The sequence below is a fragment of the Lissotriton vulgaris genome, chromosome 3_2 (genome assembly GCF_964263255.1).
Source record: "Lissotriton vulgaris chromosome 3_2, aLisVul1.2, whole genome shotgun sequence".
Lineage (NCBI taxonomy): Eukaryota > Metazoa > Chordata > Amphibia > Caudata > Salamandridae > Lissotriton > Lissotriton vulgaris.
Window position 1 is genome coordinate 192,675,897 of NC_141690.1, and position 20,849 is coordinate 192,696,745.

Sequence of the window (20,849 nt, forward strand, 5' to 3'; positions counted from 1 at the left end):
TAATTAATAATTAATAGGTAATTAATTATTATTATTTAGTAATTTATTTTAATTAATTGATTAATTGATAAGTATGTTCTGTAGCGTGTTATGGGTTTACAGGGGAATAGGGTGGGAAGTAATTTAATTATATTAAATTAATTAGTAAATTATTAGGAATTATAAATTAATTATTAATTCATAGGTAATTAATTTTTATTAATTAGTAATTTATTTTAATTAATTGATTAATTGATAATTATAGTCTGTAGCGGGTCATGGGTTTATTGGGGAATAGGGTGGGAAGTAATTTAAATATAATTAAGTAATAACTTTGTATGAATTGTTTTTGGTAATTATATTATTGTTAATTCATAATTAATCGATAATTAATATTTAGTAATTGGTAAATAATTTTTAACATTTATTAATTGATAATTATGTTAAGTGTATTATTTTATTATTGGTGTTTGTTGTGCGCTCATAGGAAATAGTGTGTAAAGTAATTGATATGTAATTAAGTAGTGATTAAATTTATATTTGTGTATTGGTAATTAATTTTTGGGATATTAATTATTAATTGGTAATTATTTATTTAATAATTATTTATTGGTATTTGTAAATAGTTTAGATTTATTTAATAAATATTTTTAATATTTTAAAATATAAATGTATTTATAAGTAGGTTATATTTAATGTCTACACTATCCAACACTTTCCCTACTGTTGCACTCTCTGGAGTTGGAATAGTAATTTTTACCCCTACGCTATCCAACACTTTCTCTATAGTTGCACTCTCTGGAGTTGGAATAGTAATTTTTACCCCTACACTATCCAACACTTTCCATACTGTTGCACTCTCTGGAGTTGGAATAGTAATTTTTACCTCTACGCTATCCAACGCTTTCCCTACTGTTGCACTCTCTGGAGTTGGAATTGTAATTTTTACCCCTACGCTATCCAACGCTTTCCCTACTGTTGCATTCTCTGGAGTTGGAATAGTAATTTTTACCCCTACGCTATCCAACACTTTCCCTACTGTTGCACTCTCTGGAGTTGGAATAGTAATTTTTACCCCTACGCTATCCAACGCTATCCCTACTGTTGCATTCTCTGGAGTTTGAATAGTATTTTTTACCCCTACGCTATCCAACGCTTTCTCTACTGTTGCACTCTCTGGAGTTGGAATAGTAATTTTTACCCTCCCGCTATCCAACGCTTTCCCTACTGTTGCACTCTCTGGAGTGGGAATAGTAATTTGTAAATAGTTTAGATTTATTTAATAAATATTTTTAATATTTTAAAATATAAATGTATTTATAAGTAGGTTATATTTAATGTCTACACTATCCAACACTTTCCCTACTGTTGCACTCTCTGGAGTTGGAATAGTAATTTTTACCCCTACGCTATCCAACACTTTCTCTACTGTTGCACTCTCTGGAGTTGGAATAGTAATTTTTACCCCTACACTATCCAACACTTTCCATACTGTTGCACTCTCTGGAGTTGGAATAGTAATTTTTACCTCTACGCTATCCAACGTTTTCCCTACTGTTGCACTCTCTGGAGTTGGAATTGTAATTTTTACCCCTACGCTATCCAAAGTTTTCCCTACTGTTGCACTCTCTGGAGTGGGAATAGTAATTTTTACCCCTACGCTATCCAACGCTTTCTCCACTGTTGCACTCTCTGGAGTGGGAATAGTAATTTTTACTTCTATGCTATCCAACGCTTTCCCTACTGTTGCACTCTCTGGAGTCGGAATAGTAATTTTTACTTCTACGCTATCAAACGCTTTCCCTACTTTTGCATTCTCTGGAGTGGGAATAGTAATTTTTACCCCTACGCTATCCAATGCTTTCCCTACTGTTGCACTCTCTGGAGTTGGAATAGTAATTTTTAACCCTAGCTATCCAACCCTTTCCCTACTGTTGCACTTTCTGGAGTTGGAATAGTTATTTTTACCCCTACTCTATCCAACGTTTTCCCTACTGTTGCACTCTCTGGAGTGGGAATAGTAATTTTTACCCCTACGCTATCCAATGTTTTCCCTACTGTTGCACTCTCTGCAGTGGGAATAGTCATTTTTATCCCTACGCTATCCAACATTTTCCTTACTGTTTTATTTTTTGGAGTTGGAATAGTATTTTATTTCCTCTGATATTTAATATTGTTTGTTTTGTTTTACTTAATGTAGTATATAATTAATTTTAGAAATATTAAAAGTACATTTTTTTAAATTTGTTTTGTATAATTATTAAATTAGTATTTATGGAATTATTTTATGTTTATAGTTGAATTTGTAATTTATAATACTTGTAATTATGTATAAGTTATTACAATAATTATTAAAATTGATTATTAATTAAGTATATATATATATTATCTATTATATGTATTTGTTGATTATTTTTTTATTAAATTATGTATATTACTTAATAATTTTAAATAATATAAAATATGTTTAACTCTATTTATTAGATTTTTAAAATTAATTTTACGTATTGCTTTAATTAAAAATAACAATATTTTTTTAAAAACGAGATTTTTGACATCTATATATTTTTTCTCGATATTTTTGTACTTACCTTGTTGTAGATAGGATGTCGATATTGTTGACATCGATATTTTTGTTGCGATGTTTTTGTATTTCGATATTTTGACTTTCGATATTCTGTCATAGATCCCTTTAAAAGTGTAAAACTGTTTGGGCATGCACATTCGGTCACTCATTGGAAAGCGTAGGGCTAAGTCCGAGCGCTTTAAAGGGTGTTTTGGATGAACGGGACGTAGCGATGGCGTAGAGCTCACAGAACTCGCGAGTACAACGTCAAAGCTCCTTCGGCTTGTTGTGGTGAGATCGATCCCTGTGCCCTCGATGTCCCTCCCGCATAAAAGGCTCAGCTGCAGAGCAATAAAGGGTCAGTAAAAAAATGAATATCTTATTTATTTTAAATTTGATGCTGTCTCCCTCAAATTGTGATTTAAATACAAATAGGTGAGCTGTGTGAATTGCGCATAAATTAAAGTTGTAATAGAAGCGGAGGTTTAGATTCTGACATTGATGTGTTTTATTTTGCCTTTGACTATTCCGGCTTTACTTTGTCACCACGTCTTGAGCCGGCAACATTTATGTCATTGAATCTCGTCAGTAACTTGGAATACCGACACGGGGATAACACAGTCTTGAAACTGTCAAAGGTGCTTGTTTTTTTTACAATTCACTTGTGACAGTAAGCGCTATCTAAATGCAATTCAAACACATTTAAACAACACGGATTGTTATGAACTGAACTTTCTCTGTGTAGGAAAACTATTTTCAAAGTGACGTTGTGCAGAAAGATTTCACTTTTCACCATAAGGCTGGCATAAAAGATAAAAAAGGAGGTTTCCAAAACTGAGATGACACAAGATGTGACTAAATCTGAAATGGAAGTCACAACCTTTTAAAAACTTTCACTGTATTCCAATACGATGCTGCAACACTGAATATTGTTAAATCATTTCCCAAATGGTGGGTAGTACATCGAATCAGAGCTTTCAACTACCTCCTTATGTAAACATTTCCAATTAAATCCATTCGTGTGATCTGATGAACGGTCTTGCATAGTTTCTTAAATGTAATTTGTAGGCAGGAACATAGCATGACAGGAAATGATCCTATGATTGCACGGCTGTAATGCAGTTGTTATGTTTCTAGTCTGAAACAACTGCGCCAGCAAAGAGGGTGGAGTTTTTTTTTAAATGTAATATGTTTCCAGTTAGCCCTAACTCTGACAAGGGAAATGAAACCTCATCTCTAAAGAAACCCGTGGGGTGTGTGCTTCCCCACCCTTACCCAGAATTGGGGGGGCAGACATTTATTTATGAGGGCTGGGATGTATGAGGGGAGTGGGATCACACAAAACCACTTGAACTAAGGGCTACCTAAATATAGCTGGGTGTGTGCACGAGTAAACATATTCCACATATTACTAAATGCATTGTCACTGAGACAATCTACACACATATCCATTGGTGATATACACAGTAACATAACTACTGCTAACAGATGTTTCTAAACAAGATTAGAAGACATTACTTTCCCCAAGCCCTATGCTACATGAATAAATGAGTACAAACAGCCTAATACAAGTTCATTAAAACAGCTGTAGTTGTAACATGAGACCCTCACCCCCTCACATTTTAACCGTATGAAGGTATTTATTTTTATTCCTATAAAAGCAATCTACCTAATTGAGAGATAATTAAAAAATAAAGTAAGAAATGCCTTAAAAAAATACTTGAATAACCACAAAGGTAGGGAGTGAGAAATAACATCTTAACAGTACATAGCAAAGATGAGAGCACTCTTGACTGAGCATTTCGATCAGCTTACTGGTGTGTTGCTCAAATTCACTTTTGTACTCTCGCTAGCAGTGTTACACGGATTGTGAAATGTAATTATTAGTGTCACTATCCTGGCTTCATATGCAGTAAAGATAAAGCAAATAAAAAGCATTTAAAACTTAACTTTCTCCTGTTTGCTCAAAATATTCAGGACTGTGCCTTTTAATTTTAGAAAAAGGATGAGAAAGGCCCCCAACAAAGTCAGCCTAATGGTTTCTATCCACATAGCAGTGCTGTTCCATGCACACGCAACAGCCGGGTCTGACTGGGACAGAAAATAGTCCTGGCATAAAAAAAGTGGCCCCCCATTAGTGAATTATACAGCTAGTAAAGTGGCAATGTTTGAAAATGAGGGCAGTTGCGACACACCGAATGAGTGGTTCGTAAGGTATTCGCTTCTTTGGATCATCTCTGTGTGTGTGAGTGTGTATGTGTGTGAGAGAGCATGTGCTAGAGTCTGGAAATGTCACATATTTTTATGCATGTGATTGTATGTTTGTTTTTGAACATGTGTCAGTCATCCTTTGTCTGTATATTTATGCATGTTTGTGGCAGAGTATGAGGAGTAGGTATGGGAGAAATTTACATACTCCAGCACTGTAAGCAGAGTATGAGGAGGTATGAGAGACACGTTTACATACCCCAGGTACCTGCTTCTGTGGTACGGTATGCATGAAAATATTTCAAATGGACTACAGGTGAAACATTTGATCTAAGATTGAATTTTTCATGTTAAAGTTTTTTTTATTGTGGTGATTAGGAGGGGCACAGCTGGCAAGAGGCCCCCAGTGCCGGAATAGATCAGCAGCATGCACATTATTATGCATGAACAAAGGTTGGGGGTATGACCACTGGTCCTTTTATTCTTGTCAGAGTTGTTGCACATGCTGGGGGTATGACCACTGGTCCTTTTATTCTTGTCAGAGTTATTGCACATGCTGAGATGAAGGGTCTTGGGAAGCCAAAAGATGTGGATTCTCGAATGCCAGGGGTTAGTTGACCCTTCTGGTGATTGTTCTGGTATTTGGTTTAGTTGGCATTACAGCAGATACCTAGTATGTTTTTGTGTCCCTGAATCACAGAATTAGTATCATAACTGAGTGGGAAAAGGTTTGTGTTCCAAAACACTTGTTCTGAGATCCCATCTGTTAATAAAAGAAAGGGGTCATAGCCCCAGGGCTGATATTATGTTGCTTAATGTACTTCTACCTCCATTATTACAATGCTTGTGATCCAAGTTCTAAGCCTGATCAGCTGCATGATTGTTTTACTACTCACAAATCCCCCTTCCTGAATGGATTATTGTATATCTCCTATTCAGCAAGGCAGCATTCGGGCTTTGTGCATGGTTGAAAGGGTTGGCAGTGCGTGCACCCCCCTTTTTGTGCCATAAATCACTGGGGCATGTGTCAATGTGTGCATGATTATATTCTTGTTTCAGGCACAACCCTAACCTTGCTTACACCCAGTTTTGCCAGTCACTGTTGTTAGAACAGATTCACAATTGCTTTATTAGCCTTCCTGCTTTCTCAAATTTGCTTGAAAATGCACCATTTGCCCATTATTATTTTTTTATTTGCTCGGGGGAGAACCCCCCTTGGGTGGTTCAGGCTCGTTCACTGCACTCCCTCGCATTACCGTGTCTCAAGATGAATATTGTCGTAAAGGTGTGTCACCAACATGAAAAGTTTGGAAAGCTGTACTGTAGGGTATATACTACCCTGACACATGATCTTTTTTTTCCACCTTTATTGCACGTTGACTGACTCAAGGGTAAGATGCTGCCAGCAGTGAAAGGGTTCACGGTGAGGCAATCTTTGAGTCATAAGCGCACGTTGGCATGAAGGGGCAGACATTTTCTGTTAGGGCCCAACCTAACTCTAGCCCTATGCATGTATTAGGCCATGTTGTAAAGGATTTACATATAGATTCATCAAATTATTAAGGAATCGCTATTACAGACTCGCAAAACGGGATGCATGTAGAAATCGCAATATTTTTTGCGATTTCTACTGCTTCCTTATTTGCGATTCGCAAATTGCTAATCGCAAATAAGGATGCGATTTAACATTCATTCCTATGGGCCTTTAGGCCCATAGGAATGAATGGGGAGTCAATCCTTATTTGCGATTAGCAATTAGCGAATCGCAAATAAGGATGCGATATCAAGGGTGCCAGGGTGTCCAAAGGACACCCTGTAGCAGCCCTGAAATGCAAATGTACACAGGTGTTGCGCACACACATGTCCAAAGGACATGTGTGTGTGTAACATACAACTTAGAAAAATGCACTAAAGTGCATTTTTCTAAGTTTTCGCAATTTACCACGAAGTCAGACTTCGCGGTAAATAGCGGCCAAAAATGGTGATTTCGCAATTCTAAAATGGTTCTTGAATTGCATTTAAGGAATCGCCAATTGTGATTCCCTTAATGCAATCGCAATTTGGGAAATCGTAATTAATTGCGATTTTTCAAATTGCGAGTTCATGAACCATTGAATCTCAAATGCCATTTTTGCGGGCGCAAACGGCCGAATTTTGCGATTCGCACCGTTTGCGCTAGCAAAAATGCTTGATGAATCTACCTGTTAGCTTCTCCCTCACCTGCTCACAATGAAATCACTCTGTATCAGAGAGGTGAAGGCCTTTACTGTTAATACCCCTGTGGCTGTGGACCTGCCAGTGCAATCTGAAAATGTACCAACTATCCCTGCGCAGACGGCGGCAGCCACGTCAGATTTTGATTGTCTGTTGTGGAATGTGGTCCGCCTTTGGAGCAAGCTGAATGATGTGGAATGGAATGAACTGACAAAGAAACATCATATTGTTTGTTTGCAGGAGACGTGAGCTTTTTAACATAGTATATATTGACAGGTTCACCTCTGTGTCGACCCCAGCGTTCTTATTCTATGCTGGGGCATCATAGGGTACGGGCTGATAACGCTGGTCTCCATTTCATTAGATAGCTGGATTCTCAGAATGTATCTTGATTTACCACGTTTTCAAATCATATGTTTGCCATTTGCTGTCAAGCAAACAATCGCCATTATTAATCTTTATCATAATAACTTTAATCCTCACACTTATTATACAGTTATTTTATACTCACATGATCGGACCCTCAGCAAGGCACTGGAAGAGCTAAAGAGGTATTATATTATAATCTGGGTGGAGGGGATTTTAATTGAAGCCTTTGCTCAGTCTCAAGAAATTCTGTCTGTGTTGTGTTGGGATGTGACACTGTGGATTACTCTCACTTTGAACACAATTTATGTGGCGGTGTCTTAAATACAACCATGAACAAGCACTCTCTTTTTTTTTTTTAGATTTTCAAAAACCTTTATTAAACAAAATTGCATAGCAAGGGTACATACTTGCACAGAATCAGAGCACCATGTACATGAATACAATTGAATTCGACGACATACATCATATTCGCCTTATGAATGAAAATCCACATATCAAGTCCAGTAGTCGTCCGGTCTCATAACAATAACGAGGATGATGAAGTGCGCTTTGTCCACCTCTTGTCCAGTTACCTTGTCCTTAAAAGCAGTACTGGACAACATAGGAACTCTCCTTCCCCCCCCCCACTCCCCTAACCCCCATCCCCTCCCCAAATCCCCCCCCCCCCCCCTCTGCTGCCGGGTCTAGGAAAAAAAGAAAAGGTCTGAATGAAGAATTGGGTTTATGCCACCCCTTCCCTATGGTGGGTCACCGTGTGTCGCGCCGCCCTGAGTCTGGGCCTCCCCCTGTCCTGTGTTTATTGAGTCTGAACTGTTTTTCGTCAATGGGGCATCTAGTCCCACCAATTCCTGAAACATCACTCCCCAAGCCTGTAGGACCTCAGGTAGCTTCCCATCCCTCCTTGTATGCCTCATGTGTGCTTCGTCCGCCAATGCCCATTCCCTTAGATCTGCCCTCCATTTCTGCAGCATCGGGCCCTGCGGGGACAGCCAGTGAATTGCAATACGACGTCGAGCTGTAACCAGGTCTAGTATAAGGAGCCGTCTGCTCACCCTCCGTTTAGGGTCTCGGGGGATTAAGCCCAGGAGGCAAGGGCGCAGGTCTAAATTTATTACCCACCCCGATACCTTTGTCAAAACTTCCAGAACCGACCTCCAATAGGATTGGAGGATGGGGCACGTCCACATCATATGGACAAAATCCGCCATGGGACTGCGGCATCTCGGGCATCGGGAATCCCTGGTATTGTCAATAACCTGGAGTCGTTTAGGGGAGAGGTAGATCATGTGTATAATATTATACTGAATTTGCTTAAAGCAATTGCTCACTGACACCTTCCGCACACTCTCATGTATCTTTTCCCATTCACGGGGGGTGATTTCTGCGGACACGCCCGCTGCCATTTGTCTTCTATCGCCAAGGGCCGTAACCTTTTATCCTCCCGCAAAGCCCTGTAGAGGTGAGTCACGAACATCCGACCCCCCGCCATTGCCAACATAGTGACTAAGGTATGGGTGTACGCCCTGGCCTCCGGAAACGAGGGCCACAGCTGCCACGCAGTCGCCGCTAGTTTAGCGTATCAAAGGAATTGCCCTGGACCAAGCTCGAAGGTGGTGACCGCCTCTAGATAAGTGATAAATTTATCATTTGGATACAGATCGGCCAACATCAGGGAACCACCCTCCACCCATTTGTCTATGTACATGACCCGTGCAATCCGGGCAAAGGGCGGCATCAGCCACATATCCATGTCGGGGGCGAACGGCGTGCTGCAGATGTGGCGTCTGATCACACGGTCCCAGATTGTGGCCCCCAACCGTACCAGCGGGGGGATGTGATCTCGTCATCCCCACTCCAGCCATAACAGCACTCCCAGTTGCCCACTCCCATATGCCCCTGCCAGCAAGGAACGCTCCCAGGAGGTGTCCGTATCCAACCATGCAATAGCATGTTGTAGATGTGATGCGAAGTAGTACAGCTCTAGATCGGGGACTTCCAATCCTCCCGTGCCCCACCTACGTTTCAGGACCTCCAGACTAACCCTACATCTCTTCCCGTTGCACAATAGGAGGACTAGGAGGGAATCCAGTTCCCGAAAAATCCGGTGCAGCAGCTCTTAAAAGCTCCCTGCATCGTGTACAGGCAGCGCGGGAGGACCACCATCTTGATTAGAGCAATCTTCCCCATTAGGGAGATCTTAAGGGTGTTCCAGAAGCCGATACTTCAGACCCCGGATTATCCGTCCCATGTTGTGGTGAAAGAAAGCGGTCGGGTTTCGACCAATCCAGATCTCCAAATAGCGAAGCGTGTCATCTACCCATGGGAGCCCCATCTCCGGGCGCAGGACCCCCTCCCATTCAGACTGTTCTCCAATCGCATAGAGCTGGGATTTCGCCTTATTCACTGCGAGGTCAGAAGCAGCCATAAAATGCAATAGCTCGGTCATCAAGATGGGCAGTGACTGCGTCGGCTGGCTCAGATAGACCAAGGCGTCGTCCGCATATAAGGATACCACATGCTCCACTGCCCCAACTCAGATACCCCGGCCCTGCAGCACCGTACGGAGACAGCATGCCAAAGGCTCCATCGCCAGGGCAAAGAGCAGGGGGGAGAGGGGGCACCCCTGACGTGTTCCCCTCGATATGGGTATCTCATCCGAGACACATCGACCTGTGCGGACTCTGGCCACAGGTCTGGTATACAATAGCTGAACCCACTTTACAAATCCTTCCCCCAGGCCCAGTTTTAAAAGCACCTTCCAGAGGTAGGCCCAGCGAATCGAGTCGAATGCTTGTTCGATATCCAGAAAGACCAGCATGCTTTGCTTGGCCTGTCCCGCCAAAGTTCGCATGACGTGGGCCAGGTGGCGGATATTCCGTAAGGTGTTTTGGCCCGGAATGAACCCTGACTGGTCGTCGTGGACCAGGCTTCTAAGATAGGGAAGGAGCCTAATAGCCAGCATCTGGCTGATAATCTTCAAGTCCACATTCAACATGGATATGGGTCTATAGGATCCAGGGAGGAGAGGATCCTTACCCGGCTTGGGGATCATTACGATCATTGCCACCCGCATGGAGTCCGGGAGCGAGCCCCGGTCATAGGCCTCCATTGCAACCTCAAGGAGTTTTGGGACCAGAACCCCCTTGAACTCTTTATAGAGTTCGGCTGCTAATCCGTCCATCCCCGGGGATTTTGCTGTCTGCAGATGGGCTATCGCAGCACGCAGTTCCTCCTCTCGGAGTGGCCCCCCCAGGTTCTCCTGGCTATTCGCTTCAATACCGGGCATCATATCCCCTCGAGGTACACCTCCATGTCCTCGGCGCCCGTTAACCGCATCGCTGCGGCGGCTTTTCCTGCTGTGTGCGGCAATTTACGAAAAGCCGCGTTACATGACGAGCTCAGCTCGTCATCCGCACACGACTACCGTGGCTGATGACGAGCTGAGCTCGTCATCAGCAGCGAAGGGGTTAAAGGCTGCGATTCCGAGTATATTTTGCATATATGGGATCGGAACACCTCGTTAATCGCCTGTTGGGTATATACCATCTGGCCCAACTCATTCTGCAGTGCCAGAATCGGGTGGGGTTGTGTTTTTGCCCGTATCAAAAGCGCTAATAGTCTTCCAGCTTTGTCGCCCTCCGTGTACTATCTCCGCCTGCTGGCTGTCGTATTAAATTTGCCAAGCGAGGCCCAGGTGTCCCCCAACTGTTGTCGCATGGCCGTCCATTCAGGCCGTTGCTCTTTGTCTGTGGGGAAGTCCCTCTTCATCTCTGCTAAGCAGTCCTCGTGTTGTCGGAGTTCTCGTTCCAGCACCCGCTTTACCCCTACCTCAGTGGACAAACACGTCCCACGAAGGACCACTTTCATGGCGTCCCATTCAGTTGCCCTCGTGCTAGCTGACCCCCAGTTCACTTCTAGATACGTCTCGAGCCCTTGCGAGATAGCCTCCTTATAAGTGGGATCCCCGAAAGCCTCCGTGTTGAGTCTCCAGAGCGGGATCTTGGGCCGAGGTCCACCCACCAAATATGTGAGCAGGAGCGGAGAATGATCAGATAGGTAGCGCGCCAAATAGTGGATCTCTTCCACCCGGTCCATTACCATGTCCTGAAGAAAGAAGTAATCCAATCTACTGTGCGTGTTGGCAGCAGGCGTGTAGCACGAATACACCCGATGAGCAGGGTTGCGGTGCCTCCACGCACCTATCAGGTCATAACCTTGGAGCATCTGGGCCATTGCGTCTCTCATTTTAGGTTTGGCGTCTAACTTTGGGGGGCATCTATCTAAATCCCCATCGAGTGCACAGTTAAAATCCCCCGCTATCAGGAGCTCCGTGTCTGGGTCTATATCTAACTGTCCCAGCACTTGACGCAAAAACTCTCCATCGTCCGTATTCGGGGCATAAATGTTCACCAAGCATACACTACGCCCATCCAGAGTACCTACCACGATTACAAACCTGCCCTCCAAATCTAGTTTTGTGTGTGTGGCCTTAAAGGGGACCCCCGGTGCCACCCGAATTAGAGCCCCTCTGGCAAACCCGGAGTAAGACGTGGCAAAAAACTGTTCACGCCATCAACGCTGGACATACTTAAGGCAGTCCCCCCAAAGGTGTGCTTCCTGGAGTAAAGCGAAGCTGACCCCATAGTGCCGGAGATAGGTGGCCACCCTGATCCGCTTAACCATATTATTGAGCCCCCTGACATTCCACGTCATTAGTTTGTATTTACATGTATCACCTATCATGAGTTAGCACTTTTCTACTTCGCAGCTCCCACCTGGCGCCCATTGGAACATTCTCTGCAGCGTGACGTGACACTCCAAAAAGCAGACAACTTAAACATTGAAAAGCAAGATTGTAAAATGACCCGGCAGCATCCCTCCCTGAACCAAAACAAGGAACCCCAACATTTCCCACCCACAGGCGGTAGTACTGCATCTCCCAATCCGAACCTGGTCAGGAGACCTCGAACCCCGCCCCAAAGACACTCCCCCCCGCAGACCCTCCCTTTTCAACTTGCAATTAGTAAATAGAAAAAACTTTTTGAAACTGAGCACTTGAATACGTAGTAGTCCAAAAAAAAAAAGAACCTTCACCCCGTAATTAACCCTTCAGCCAACTGACTGGTACCGCGCAGCCCTACCCGGCTGAGGCCTAGCCGGCCGCAGCAGCACTCTACAATCGGCCTCTTGAAGTTGAAACTTGGCACAATAGTACAGTCACTGTAATCAACAGGTCGTCAGCTCCCCCCTCCCCTCTTCATGCTGCTCCTATTACTCCGGGGAACAGCCCCATTTCCAGTCCATCAGGCTATACAGACCCCCCCAAGTTAAAGTATAGAAATACCCACAGTGTCCAAGACCCCCCTGCATCAAATACGGACCATCAGGTTTACCAGTCAGTTGACCTGTATAGGTTCAGCAGCCGGGCCAGCGGTACCCTCCGAGTCTGATTGAGTTTCCTGCACCAAACAAAGTGGAGAGAATTTATTCTGGGTTGGGATTTCCTCCAGTTCCGCCCGAAGGGTACCATCCGGGCCCACCGTGATACGTCTCACCTCGGCGTTGGCTCCGCTGTCTGGCACTCCGCCGTCTTTGCTCCTGCCAGCCCAGTGTATGTTCACGGTCCTCCAGGCCCAACGAGTCCATCCAATCCTCCGCTTACGTCGGGCGGTCGAAAAAATGCGTCCCAGCGCCGTGTTGCACTAGAAGCCGGGCCGGGAAGAGCAGACTGTATTTGACATTGTGACTCCGCATTCGTCGCTTAACCTGCAGGAAGTCATTCCGGAGGCCTTGTACCTTTTTTAGTATAGTCCGGAAAAATGTGGATGTCGTGGTTATCATACCTGGGCGGTCCGATCTTGCGGATATGTTGTAGGATCACGTCCCGGTCTCTAAAGTTGAAGAACCGGGCTATTATGGCCCTACGTGGAGATCCCGGCTTTGGCCGCGGCCCTCTCTATTGCAAACATTTTGGACAGTCGCAGGCTTGGGAAGGCCTTGCCAATCCAGTCCTCAAGAAAGAGGTCCGCCGCCGGCCCCTCTGTGCGTTCAGTAAATCCCAGGAAGCGGAGATTGTTCCTCCGGGACCGGCCTTCTGCATCCTCAGCCCGATCCTCCAATCGGGCCGTATGTTCCTGGAGAGCCGCCACTGTCTCCTTCAGCTGCCGGACCTCAGTTTGCAATTCAGTCAGATCCCCCTCCGTGGTGGTGACCCTGTTATCTACTTTCCGGAGGTCAAGGCGTAAATGGTTAATGTCCATGGCCATGCCGTCCATTTTGCTCTCTAGCGCCACCCTGGAGTCTCGAATCGCCGCCAGAATATCGGCTTTGTCCCGGGACGCCGCATCTGGGTGGGCCTCCATCCTCCGATCCAGGACAGGGAATCCGCCGCTGTAGGGCCCGGGACTGTGTACTGCATGATCTTGTTAATTTGAGCTCCCCTTATCGGTCGGTCCTTTCCCATAATAATGTGGACTTCCGAGGGTCCTCCACTGGTCACTTCTCAGGAGATACTTCGGGTTCCCAGCGGCACCCCTTATATAGTGCAGTTCAGCCCTGGTGATAGCAACCCCCGGCCCAACTGGTCCGGCCACGGGGTACTTTCAATATGGACCTCCGGTCAGCCGTGCTCTTGCCGAACACTGGTTCTTACTACTATCCCAGCAGGGACTCTCCTGGTGTTGCGCCGCAAAGGAGCGGGGCAAGGGGGCAGGCTCTAGTGGTCACAGTCTAGCTTTCAGGTCTCTGTGCTGCCCTCCGGCTCCAGCAGCTGCGGCTCCGGGGTATCTCACAGCCCCAGCCAATCAGGGGGGGGCGGGCCCTCTCTCCCGGTCCACCTCGTGTCTCAGCCGGCCATCATCCGGTCACCCCCGTGGAAGGAGCTTTGGTAAAGGCACTCGTTCCCCCTCCGGATGGTGGGGGGGAATGGGTGCCCCAGGCAGGCTTGGATCAGCCAGCACTCTGTCTTCTGTGGGTTCTGCGGCATCTCAGGGCAGCAGGAACGTGCGTAGGCCGCACCACCTCAGTGTCGCGCAATTACTCACGCCGGGACCACAGCGTCTCCTCCGCCGGCGGCACACGACCCCGTCAATTGTCCCCACTGTCGCCTTGAGGGATTCGGTGTATCACGTCTCCCTCTGCGAGGGGGGGGGGGGGGGGCTATCTGTGCACAGGCCCTTCGCAGCCGCAGACACTCGAGGGGGGGGGGGGCAGGGTCTCTCCCGGTCCGATGTTCAGCCACCCGCCACCAGGTCACTCTCGGGTCTGGAGTCATCCGTGAGCCAGCTGTCCCCCAGTGGGTTTGGGGAGAAATAAATCGATATCCCAGGCCACCCGATCCCAGCGGGCTCTGTCTTCAGCCGCTCTGTCAGCGCCCCGGGGCTGCAGGAATGCGTGTAGGCCTCTCCTCCCGGCCTCGTGTATGGGCTCACCCCGAGGTCCGCAGAGGCGCACCTGTCAGCCGCACCTCGCCTGCCTCCGTGGGAGGTACTGTCGTTCCGCTGGGCCTCCCGTCTCTCTTCGGCTAATGGGACTGTTTCACCGCGCGGCGGCCGCCATTTTCTGGACACTGCTGCAATCAGGTTCACCGCGGGCCACCGGGTCCTTCGCAGTCGCAGGTGGCAATCTACTCGGGAATTGGCGACTTCCGAGGTCCAAGGGGGCTCCTCACCTCAGGAGCACCGTTTAAATCCACAGTGTGCCAGGATAATAAAGGATTTAGGGGACACTAGAGAAGGAGCTGGACGAAAACGGGTCTAGCCGGCCATTTTGCTAAGCCACGCCCGAACAAGCACTCTCTTATGCTTGCTTTAGGTTGCAGAACAGCCTCAGTCCAGAAACAAATCACTTTCACCGCAAAGGGCTTCCGGCATCATGAGAGATTTTTTCCCCTTTGTCAGAGAGTTGTAGTCATAAGGTTGCCCAATTCTCTATTCTTCAGAATTGTATGAGTGACGACAACCCTTTGGCACTATGTTTGCCTGTGGGTTTTAGACGGCGTCCGTATGTCCAATCCATTTTACCAATAAAAGTCAGTAACACCAAGGACATCCTGCACAAATGGGCCACTGTGGATTCGTGACTCCTGTTAATTGAGCTTGTGGACAGAAATAGGGAGCACCGATGATGAGTTTGAAGATAGAGATGAACCCATCTCGCCTGCTAAGGGCGTACAGTGCGATTTGCGATACTGTGCATGAACTCTTAACAATCACAAAGACCCGCAAGGAGGTCAGAAGCCAGAAATGGCTTGACGGGCATGCTCTTAAGCGGTCACCTAGGGATGTGGAGGAATTGAAGCTGTGTAGATTGAACTACAAACTAGTGATCAAAAAAAGGAATGCGGCGATAAGGCAGGAAGCCAGGGAGCAATTACATGAAGCCAGCAGAAGAAAAAATATCCCCTTTTTTTTTAAAACTGTAAATGCCCATTTGTTTGGAGACAGTCACAGTAACATCATGGATAGGACCATTCCCCGACATTTGTGGGTTGAGACTTTCTCAAAGGTGTATGATAATAGCTTTGAACTAGATATCCATTGTAACACAACACTGGATGACCGCACACGGCGCAGCAGTGCCCTTGCACCTATCACATTGGGGAGGTAAGATATGTGAATGAACGAGCCAATGAAAAAAAGCCCCAGGCCTGACGAGTTACCACTCAATCTATTTACATACAATATAGATATATGGGCTCCCTTTATTGTCAATGTGTTAAGGAGCTCAGTCACCAAAGGTCCTCCTAAGTCATGGTCAAATTCCATGATTGTCCCCATCTATAAGGAGGGTGACAGAGCAGACCCTCATGGTTATTGACCTAGCTCTTTAATTGATTCGACAGCGAAGGTACATGACAGAATTCTACTGGATATATTAGAGATCTAAGTTTCTGGAAAGGGCATTTTCTCTACTGTCCATTATGAATTCAGAAAAGGTCTAGGAACCATAGGTCAGTGTCTGAACCTTCATTTAATTATCAGCAAGTATACAAAAGCGAAGAATGAATGCTTATACCTAGCATTCATGGACCTCAGTTCTGCATTTGACTGTATCAACCGAGGAAAGCTATGAGGAAAAATGATAGCAGTGATATTGAACACACCAAAAGCGCATTGTTTAGGCCAACTACACTCGGAGGTGGCTGAGTGCATTGGATATGGGCCTAATGGTGAATGCACAGACCCAATTACGATCAAGTGTGGTGTGAGGCAAAGGTGTGTTTTGGCCCCTTTTCTGTTCTGTATATATATCAATGATCTTGACACATTTTTAACGAAAGGGGAGTTGGATATGTCCAGGGTGGCAGCAAGGAGTCTCCCTGCACCTTTATACGCAGATGACTGCGTTTTACTGTCAAGAACTGGTGTAGGGTTTTAGAGATTATTGGACAGATTTGTCTTCTTCATGAGTGACCTGGAATTGGCAACTAATATAGCCACGACGCATACCATGGTTTGTGGGCACGCCTCTAGCAACCCCCTTAGGCCAAGGTTAATATCTATAAAGCACAATTTACTTCTGTCCTGATGTTTGGTGCAGGCATATGGGGGTATTGTTACACATCACACTTGCAGTTCAGCGAGAATGCCTTCTTGAGAAGAATGTTATCAGTCTCTACCAGTGTGCCTACTTATGCCTGCCATATGGAGCTAGGCCTATTGTATCTGGAAGACCATGTCAAGCTAGTGCCACTTATGTTATGGCTTTGCATTTGGTCAAAATGTGAAATCGTTGTCAATCAGGACATAATTACTGATTTCCCATGGCATGTCTATATGCGTAATATTCTGTGGTTGAGTTATGTCAAAGATCAATTCAATATGATAGGGAGACCTGAACTTTTCAATAGTCCCACAGGATATGAGCGCTTCAGCTAAAGCTCGATTTAAAACAACATTTCTTGCTATGTTTGAAGGGGAAGGGAAGTTAAAGAGCTTAACAAGAAGAGAGTGTCTGCTCATCAAATTATGAAAATCAGATCATCTGGAGCGCTATTTTTTTTCACCACATCACAACTAGAGATTCTGCCTCGATTTAGATTGAATATATCCCATCTCCTGGTCTCTTACTAGAGAGACATTCATGAAGAAGCAGGCCTTGAGCTATTCCCCTGTGATTCATGGTCAGTACAATATGTGTTACATTTCTATTTTTTGTTGTAAATTGTATACTGTGCCTAGGAAACTGTAGTTAATTCCATTAGTTAGGTCCCGGAATATCAAACGGTGCAGGCCAGCTCTACTTCACCTTCAATTACTGCAATCGCAATATGTCTGAATAATGGTCCATAAATTCATCTTGGCTGTAGTAAGATTGAGGAATAGGGTGGGCAAGTAATGTTTTAACTGTGATTTGTTTAACCTGCTTTTACTTTTCTTGATGAGTCATAGACAATGAGTTCTCCATGCACAAGGGGTTGGATTATCTATTTGTAGCCTTACTTTTTTTTATTTTGTTATTTTTTTTACTCTCAAGTCACTCCATGAACTAATTTGTATCAGTGGATCACTTGAATGTCTCTGGTAATACTTCTTTAATGCGCACATGTCACTTTGTTAATTACTTTATGTAAATTTGATCAAGCTGCTGTTAAGACTCAATATCTGTTTATTACTGATTTACATGCTATGCATTCTTTTAAGGTTTTATGAGTCGAATACAGATTGATTTGATTGATTAACGAGGAGAGTCTTCTCAGGTTGGATCCACAATGTGCTGTTATCTTCTATATTGATCAGACTAAGGAGTCCTGCATTGATAATCTACTGTTTGTTGGGTATTCCGGTGAGCAGAAAGGAAAGTCAGTCCAGAAAGTGACCTAATCATGATGAGTTGTCTTCTGCATAACACTATGATATGCCTCAGCTCAAAAGCAAAGACCTGCGGGCCTTAGAGCTCATTCCAAAAGCCTGAAAGCCACTACAACAGCCCAAACTCGGATGGTTTCGGATTTGGATATCTGCAAGACAGCAATGTGGACCTCTATCGATGCTTTCACCAGGTATTCCCCAATCGATTCTCATGTCCACAGGGAGGGTGATTTTGCCTGCTCACTCCTGTAGGACTTCTTGTTGTAGGTCCCACCTCTTTGACAAGGGCATTGCTTTGGGAATGAGTCATAAAGTGAGGAATTTGCGGCTAGAATAACCCATCATGATAAAAAGTTACTTACGTTCGGTAAAAAGGGGCCTGGTGGATACTGCATCTATCCGCAGGCTCCTTGCTACCAATACAACCCCTCCTGTTATGTGGAGAAGACTTTTACAAATAATAAAGTTCCAGATTAGTTTTTGCACACTGTCAGCACAGTTTAATTTTTGTCAGCCATGTTGAGCTTCCAAGGGAATGGAACAAAAAGGAGACAAATGATGTCCACACGCAGGAGGGTTGTAGCTTATCTATGACTTCCTGTTACCTTGTCTAGAGCTGGCATAGAGTTTTGACAGAGGGTGATGGCACTACATGCCAGTGCTCGGGGTCTACTGTAAGAGCTTCTGGATTCAATCTGGTTTCTAGGGACATTCACAAGGTGGGGGGTCTGAAGTTAGAGTTTTCACTATAAAGAGCATTGCTAAAGGTAGGTAACTTATTCTATTTTATTACCAAAACATGGCCCTTCAATGAATGAATTATGTTATTCTTTTTTACTTTTATTAACTCCTGGGTAGCTATGAGAAGCCTCAGCAGCAACTTTGCCTAATATTAACAGAACTTACTATAGCAAAACAAAATATTCGCTTACAATCCTCGTCTACACCAGTAATGATGAAATGATCATACAGCACCAGGAGACCCATAGGAGTTTCTTAAACAACTGTTGTATTTAGTTGTCCAGGGTCAACTTGTTTCAATTAGCAGAAAACTTTATCTTGTTAAATTGTGCATGTCCAATACTATGTGAAGAGTTACATTTTGTTTTTGGAATTATTTAGGTAAAGAACGGCTCGCAGAATGCTTAAGAGTTACTCCGGTCCAAGCTGGTGATATTATTGAGAGCTTCTTACAAAAGTATAGAATGATCCATGAATTTACACAGAAAACTATACATCAGTGTCGGAATACAGGTACTGGAAAGTTTTGTGTGTAAATACTGTTAGTAGTAAATAAATATTTGAAAGAATATTCATTTTACAAGTCTTTGGGGCCGATTGGTGTTAGTACAGTTGTCATGGAGGAGTACTTTCTTCCCACCATTGAGAGGCTATTCCTCCCGCCATATTTAGAGAGGTCTGCTCTGCTGGCTCATCGGACATCTCTACCATTAACAGCAGCCGCTGTCATGGCGGTTCCTGTAAATGCATTGAAAGTGTGTCGTGCAGTTCCGTAAATATGAAGGCACCGTACGGCACACTTTCATTTTCTTTTTTTGCTTGAAAAAACAAAATTCCAAAGAGGGATTTCGTTTTTGAAAATCTAAAAAAAAACAAAGATCTCTCCCCCCTCCCAAAACATGGGATTTTTCTCTCACAGCATTGGAGTCATTAAAAAGTTTTTACTACCACCATGTTTTGGTTGGCGGTTTGTAGAAGTAGAAAACTGGCCTTGTGTCCACCCATTCTGTATCAGGCTGGCTGACACAATGCCAAACCGCCGAAAGCACTTACTTTTGCAGGCCGTCAGAGAGGTATGTAGGCTGTGGAGACAGTTTAGTTTCCACCGTCTACTTACTGAAGGTGCACCCATCCGTAAATAAGGCTGGCAGGCCTTCCGTTTGGCCTAGAGGGTACTATGTAGCCTTAGCGAAGAAGTACCCTCTTTGGCAAACTCGAAATCAGCCCCTTTGTTTCCAAAGGCTACTTGACAAAAAAGATGGAATTTACCCAACACAGGCTTTGGAGACTGTCATCATCTTCTATCTATTATTGCTGTTATTCTGCCATTCTCCTTGATCAGCACTGTTAGTTGGATACATATATTTAAACTAAAGAGTAAGTAAGTAAAACATTTCTAATTCGCAACGTATGCCAGGCGTCTTGGTGCTAAAAAGCAATGCTTCATCTTAGCGGGGAGAAGAATTACTTAGGCTTGGGGGAAAAGAGGCAGGTTTTGAGCAGCTTCCATAAAGAGCATCTATTAGATTGAGATCTGATGGCGGCGGGCAACGCATTCCAAATTTTAGCCTTCCAGTAGGATAAGCTCCTACCACCCAAATTATCCTTTCTGATCCTGGGGATGGGGACAACACCAGCATTAGCGGACTTTAAGTCTCATTGGGAGACATACCAGACGAAATATCTTCGGAGGCCACGTGGCCCACCACCATACAGAGACTTGTGCGTCAAACAAAGAGCTTTAAATGTAATCCTTTCTTGGACAGACAGCCAGTGGAGGTCTTTAATACAGTTGGATATGGGGCTGAATTTGGGAATTTTCAGCTTTACCCAGACTGCAGCATTCTGCAGAGACTGTAATTTTGACTACAAACGTTTATCAATTCCCAAATAGAGAGCATTACAATAGTCTATCCTGGATAGAATCAGGGCGACTATCACAGTTTTTTGCAACTCTAGTG

General features: G+C 44.6%; 1 protein-coding gene across 1 annotated transcript in view; it reads left to right on the top strand.

Moving 5' to 3' along the window:
* The window catches only part of POLN (DNA polymerase nu), a 2,377,116-nt gene that overhangs the window by 1,727,984 nt on the left and 628,283 nt on the right, over positions 1-20,849 (top strand). The window contains exon 23 of the mRNA XM_086964459.1: positions 19,270-19,401. Coding sequence (XP_086820585.1) covers positions 19,270-19,401 — 132 coding nt within the window. The remainder of the gene's footprint in view (positions 1-19,269; positions 19,402-20,849) is intronic.